The sequence below is a fragment of the Mus caroli genome, chromosome 17 (assembly GCF_900094665.2).
Source record: "Mus caroli chromosome 17, CAROLI_EIJ_v1.1, whole genome shotgun sequence".
NCBI classification, from domain to species: domain Eukaryota; kingdom Metazoa; phylum Chordata; class Mammalia; order Rodentia; family Muridae; genus Mus; species Mus caroli.
The window spans coordinates 19,778,549-19,785,120 of NC_034586.1; the positions used below are offsets into that span (position 1 = coordinate 19,778,549).

Consider the following 6,572-nt stretch of genomic DNA (forward strand, 5'->3'; position numbering starts at 1 on the left):
TCCTTCCTTCCTTCCTTCCTTCCTTCCTTCCTTCCTTCCTTCCTTCCTTCCTTCCTTCCTTCCTTCCTTTCTTTCTTCCTTTATTTATTTCTCTTGATTTTCCAAGATTTTTATTTATTTTTATTTTATGAATATGGTGTTTTGCCAGCATGTATGTACATGCACTACATACATGCAGTGCCCATGAAGACCAGAAGAGGGAGCCAGACCCTCTGAAAGCACAGCCACAGGCTGTAAGCCACTGTGGATATAGCTGGGTACTGGGGATTGAACCTGGCCCTCTAGAAAAGCAGCCAGTCTCTGAACCACTGAGCCAGCTCTCCAGCCCCAGGAAGGGCTATTTTTAAATCTACCATAGTGTTTTTTACAGCTTGGAGAATAAGTTATGGCAGCCATGCTTGTAGTTTTACGTGAGTGAGATTATTAAGTAAAGCAAAGCAAAGACTAAACAGCGAGCGATAAAGCAAAAGCATGACGGGACTGGGTCCCCAGCGCACCCCTTCTCTTGACTTGGGGAGTCTGGTCAAGGGGCTAGAGTTCCTGACAGAGTGAGTCCTGGCACAGCAGAGCATTTCTTCCAAGTAAAAGAACAAATAGATAGAGATGACATCACAAAATAGCTCTTCATGCCGGGCGTGGTGGCTCACGCCTTTAATTCCCGGGACTCAGGAGGCAGAGGCAGGCAGATTTCTGAGTTCAAGGCCAGCCTGGTCTACAGAGTGAGTTCCAGGACAGCCAGGGCTACACAGAGAAACTCTGTCTCAAAACACCAAATATAACTCTTCATGACATCCAACAGGAACTGGGGAAGTTAAGGCCTCAGCTGGATTCCCAATTGAACTGTACGTCTGTGGTCAAACTCCCACCTCTCTTTCCCACAACAGGTGCTTCTGTGGCATGGGGTAAGCAAGAGAAGCCTCTGTTGACAATGCTGCTCTTTCTACCAGTTCCGAACGACACAAGATTGTTACGCCTGCACTGTCTGCTGTGTTATCCTCCCTATCACAGAGTAACAGGACCTTGGAGACAGACATGCTTGGGTCTTAAGTGGATGGGGTCAACCCTGTTCCCAGAGCCAACTACTCAGAGAGCTCAAATAGCACACAACAATTTTCCAATTTGATGTACATTATACATGGTCAGGATACTTCTGGAAAATACGATGCAACTGAATTGCTAAAAACAAACAAAAAAAAAAATGTGAAAGAAAGGAAGTCACATGGTCAGACTGAACAGGTGTCAAAGGGTTTCTTTCAATTTGTATCTTATTGGGGGGGACTGGAGAGATGGCTCAGTGGTTAAGAGCACTGGCTGCTCTTTCACAAGACTCAGGCTCAATTCCCAGCATCCACCTACACTGCCGCTCACAACCGTCTGTAACGCTAGTCTATAGCTCTAGTTTCAAGAGATAAGAATGAGCACTGCACAGACAAACCTATCTGCCTAAAATAAACAAATTTTGTTGGTTTTTTTTTTTGTTGTTGTTTTGTTTTTTTTCAAGACAGGGTTTCTCTGTGTATCCCTGGCTGTCCTGGAACTCACTCTGTAGACCAGGCTGGCCTCGAACTCAGGAATCTGCCTGCCTCTGCCTCCTGAGTGCTAGGATTAAAGGCGTGAGCCACCACCGCCCAGCAAATAAACAAATCTTTATAAAAGTTATTTTATCTTTAATTGTGTGTGTGTGTTTGTGAGTCACATGGGTATGACCTCAGAGGCCAAAAGCAGGACCCTCTGTAAGCTGTGTGAGGTGGGTACTGAGACTCAAGCTCTGGTGCTCTAGAAGTCTCTTAATTGCTAGGTCACCTTTCTAGATCCATAACAAATAATTTCTCCCAGAGCAACAATGCATTGTGAATGAAGAATAAAAGCCAAGTGTGGTAATGCATGCCTCTAATGCATGCATGGAGGAGGCCAGCTTGGGCAGTGCACCTAGGCTAGAGCACAGGTTCTGAACCATCCCTGTTTAATGGAGATTCTACCCTAGCAGCTAGCTGTGTGACCTTAAGAAGCTCACACTCTGAGCATCTCTACTTGCCCACTGCAGCGCTGTGGTGTGACGAAAGAGTTGGCCCAAGCACAGCTGAAACGGGACCAGGCCTGTGGTAAGTGACATGTAGGTGGCTGCCTGAGTGTGACAGGATGTGTCCCTGTGTTGCAAATTACTATGTCCTTAAGCTCTTCCAGTCACTGCAGCCTTCAAACCTCCCAGGCTGCAAAACTGTAGGATTATGGGTCGCCTGCCTGCTTCTCCACAGGGCTTAGCCGCTTTGGGAGGCAGGGCACAGCTGGAAGTTGACCCCATGCTGTTGCGGGGGCCGGTGTTAGGCCTTAGTGAAGCCCTGGGACACCGTTACAGGGGTGGTGAAGCGCAGTCTGAGACATGGGACAGCCGGGGAGCTGGCTCAGGGGTCCCCAAGCCTGCAAGGAGGCCCCGGGCCATCTGGGTCTCAGGGTCTCGGACACCCAGGCGCTGCTGGAAGCTGCGGAAGAGCTGAGAATGGTGTGTGTGTGGGGGGGGGGGGGCTCAAAGGCTGGATCTAGCCTGGGGCCCGGGGAGGAAAGGGGCTCTGTCTGGTCCCACTGTGATAGTTCTTGGCTTGACAGGGGTGGTGGGCTTGAACTTGGGGTTGGTGACGGCCATGGCTGAGAGCAGAGAGGCCTTCTACGGAAGACTAGATGGCAGCTCTATAGGCAAAGGCCTCCATGGCTCCCCACGGTGGCTCTCAGTAAAAAGAGACAGTCCATGGTTTTAAGGCATTTATTGTCATGGCGGAAAGTGGATGAGTAAAACTGTACCCCACTTTCTCAGGGCAGGCCTGAGGTTAAATATTTTTTTCTGGAAGGAGTGTCTGGGAAGGAAAGCTTATTAGCTACGCCCTCCAGTCCTTTAGGTACCTCATTAAAATAGATCTGTCTTGAGCCTACGTGACCACGGGTCATATTCTCTACATGTGGAGGGGCTTGGGACGTTGCCCTTATGGGACTAATGGCTACAAATCTATGGGGCTCTGCAGCTAGTGACAGGGGCCTGGTGCCCCAGTACAGGTGAAGCACCTACTGTCCCTTCAGAAGTACTAGGGCTTCAAGCCTTAGCTCAGCTGGGGACCAAGCTACCTTTCACGGTCCCACACAAAACCACCATTGGAGATTCACTTTCTCAGTGTCTATGTTGAGCTTCTGAGTCTCCGAGCCCAGCAGAAGAGGATCCAGAACTCTAGAGCTCACAGTTCATAGGGACCCTGGCAAGGCAACGGCCAGCAACACTGGCAGCAGCATTTGGTATGCTGCAGAGGCACTGGAGTGGCACCCGGAGGCATCAGAGTGGTTCTCTGCCAGGATCCTTTGAATCCAGTCCACATAGGTGGGCACCCGAGTGTAGACACCAGGCCTGTATGGCCGAGCACAGCCAATACCCCAGCTGGTGATCCCGACCTGGATCCAAGAACTGTTGATGGCACAAACGAGCGGTCCTCCAGAGTCACCCTGAGAGAGAAGGAAGAGGGCCTGGTCACGAAAAATCATTTTAAAACACCTCTGCCAAGGCCACAGAGCCTGGGAGAGTGTTCCAGTCCTCCTAGAATCCCTGGGACATGGGGCTTGAATATGGACTATATGACAGGAGTGCCAGGGAATGCCAGAGGGCTTGTTGTTACCTGGCAGGAGTCCTTCTGGCCTTCTACGTAGCCCGCACAGAGCATGTCCGACTGGATGATTCGCTCCCCTGACAGGCTGCTCCCCTGGGTGTGGTACATCTTTTCACAGTCCTCTGAGTCCAAGAGAGGCACAGCTAACTCCTGGAGGACACTTGCCATGTCTGGACCAGAGAAAGGTCTGGCCTGAGCACAGCCTGACCCACTGGAGCCCTGCCCATCATGCAGACAGCTTGGACCTCCTTCCATCTCTCTGTTCTCTAGTCTCACCCATGTCCTTGAACCAGAAAAAAAGAGTCAGGGGACAGGGCTCACGTCCTGTCTGCCCCTGTGAGCTGTGCCAGCTTCTATAATCTCATGGTTGCTGAGCCTCAGCTTACCTGTTTCTGCAATGAGCAGAAACCTGGACACTGGGTGGGCTTCTTCAAATCCATCATGAGTGGGCACCTTGGCCAAGATGAAACCCATAATTTGGCAGCACATGCCCTAGCCAGGTCATCCCCTGGGCAAGAGTAGGGACTGGTTATAGACATATTCCCTTACCTCTTTCCTGGGTGGCTCCCCAGCCTGTCACCCAGCAGACAGTCCCAGGGGTGAGAGGAGCCTGGGCTGCTGGGAGGCAGACAGGAGTGAACTGAGAGGGCCGCAGAGGAGTATCCAGCTGCACCAGGGCAATGTCTCCGCTAGACGCAGCTGTCCAGAGGTAGGTGGGATACACGAAGATGTTCCTCACGGCCACTAAGGTTGAGTGGGGCTCCAGAAGGGAAAGTGTCAGCCCTCCGACCTTCACATGGTAGAAGCTAGGGTTCAGAGACCTAGGAAGAGACAGGCCCAGCCTGTTGAGGCATCTGCTGAAGAGCGGCAGGGTAAGGAGAACAGCTGCCGCTCTCCACCCTACCTTACTAACCTGCGGAAACAGTGGGCAGCCGTGAGCACCCACACCTCGTGGATGAGGGAGCCCCCGCATATGTGGCCGTCCTCCGTTATCCACAGGCTGACTTGCCAAGGCCATTGTCCTTCCGGAGCATCTTGACCACCCACGATCTTTCCAGCATCTTGGGAGTGGCCACATACTGCAGAGGGATCTTCTCAGAAAGCCAGTCCCTCTTGGGTCCCACCATCTCCAACAACTCCTTTCATCCCCTGCCCTGGACTTTTCCCTGGGAAACTCTGGGCCATTCATTACCTGAGGGCAATATATCTCCACGTGCCCCTAAAAAAACGAGAGAAGGTTTCTCAATGGGCTCTGACAGACACTCACAAGTGGCCAAAACACTAAGAATAAGCAACCGCAGGCTCAGCCTTAAATGGGACAATCCACAGCGAGCCACATCAACACCCTCCCAAGCTCCAGGACATCAGGGAAGAGGACGCAGAGAGAATGCACGCAGAAGGAAACGCTGCCTTCCGGACACGGCGTGGTGGGTGCATCCATGTTCCTACTCACAGCCGTTGTAGAAGAAGCCTGCATAAGACCTGCGTAAGGTCGGGCCATCAACAATCCATTGTGGATGGGGAGTGGATCCCAAGGCCCACCCCTCACTGAGGAGCCATTGCAGTTGTGACTGAGAGTAACTTTTTGGGGGGATGTGGCCACCGGTGGGTTGCCCATGCTCCACTGGGTGATCCACCCCCATGTGCATGTGGACGGCAGTGGCTGGACTCTGAGTTGCAGCAAAAGAAGAAGAGGGGGAGAAAGGAGAGATGAAGACGATGTTGGAAGTGCTAGGTCTCAGTGGAGGTAGAGAGAGAGAGAGGACAGGCTGTGGATATAATCAAAATAGATCATATACACAGAAAATTCTCCAAGTAGAATTTTAAAAACAACAACAAATTCAAAACAAGAGAAGGAGCCTGGGCTGAACATCTCATTCATGAAGTTCTTATCATGAGACCTGACTCGGGAACAACAATCGTCTTCTCTTTTCCCTTTTCCCCTGTCTTTCTTGGAGGATCAGTGGACACATGAGGTTTGGCCTCCTACTCTCAGCCCCCTCCAGGTCGTCTAGGGAGAGCAGCTAAGGATCATAAGGAAGCAGGAAGATGGAGAAAGGGTGTGGAAGCCATCATGGGAGGAAGGAGTTGGAAGGAATCAACACTCCTTACTTGTCAGGATCTGCAGCAAAAGAAGAAAGATGCACCTTGCCCGGGACTCCATGGCTCCTCTCCGGTCCACAGCACAGTGGGGTTAGAGTCCTTGAAATATCTAGGGGAGGGTTGCATTTCAGTGTTTAGAGGCAATCAAACTGGAACTTAATTGCCTGACAGGACCCGCCCAGTTCGGCTCCTGTTCTGCAGTTCCAGGGATGTGGTTTAGTGAAGGCCAGGAAACTCGGGGGCCATCAGGAGCCAGAGGCGATCAGAGCCGCCTGTCAGTCCACCTGTGAGGTTGGTACAAGAGAGTCTCACCCAGGAAGCCAGAAGACTCCTGCCCTACCTGGGCCCACACCAGATGCCAAGATGAGAGAGGAACACCAATGCCCAGGCTCCCTTCTCAACACTGTGGCTCAAGGCCCTCACTTGGCCAACCTTATTTAAGAACTAGGAGCCCATGGGAGTCCTGTTGGTCACTGTGGAAACAAATGTAGCCAGGGTTTGCCCTCCAGTCCAGGAAGTATCAACTCAGAAATACTCAATGTTTTTTTAGGAAGATATTTCCCTCTGCCACTATGACGACTTCAAATTCCCCACTACCACGCAAGGGACAAAAGACAGACTAGGGTCAGCCTCGAGCCTTGCTGTGCCCGCCCTTGCTGCTTCTCAAGGTCTCAAACCACGGCTCCAACGAACCCCTCAGTGGGTTCTTGAATCTGGGTTTCTGAGGTGTGTCTTCCCTCTGCCAGCTGCACTGCCCTTGTCCAGTGCTGGCCTCTGACTTCTAGTGGCCACAGAGGTTCCTGGCCTCTGACTTCTAGTGGCCTC

The 6,572-nt window shown here is 51.7% G+C and overlaps 1 protein-coding gene across 1 annotated transcript; it reads right to left on the reverse strand.

Annotated features, from left to right (window-relative positions):
- Nucleotides 1-2,744: 2,744 nt before the first annotated feature.
- Nucleotides 2,745-5,858, reverse strand: LOC110283760 (serine protease 30). Its single transcript, XM_021149237.1, has 6 exons — nt 5,757-5,858; nt 4,837-4,863; nt 4,558-4,723; nt 4,194-4,465; nt 3,654-3,814; nt 2,745-3,483 (listed from the first exon to the last, which is right to left on the reverse strand). Exons 1-6 carry the CDS (start codon nt 5,806-5,808, stop codon nt 3,229-3,231), a joined length of 933 nt encoding a protein of 310 aa, XP_021004896.1. The 5' UTR covers nt 5,809-5,858; the 3' UTR covers nt 2,745-3,228.
- Between the last annotated feature and the right edge of the window lie 714 nt (nt 5,859-6,572).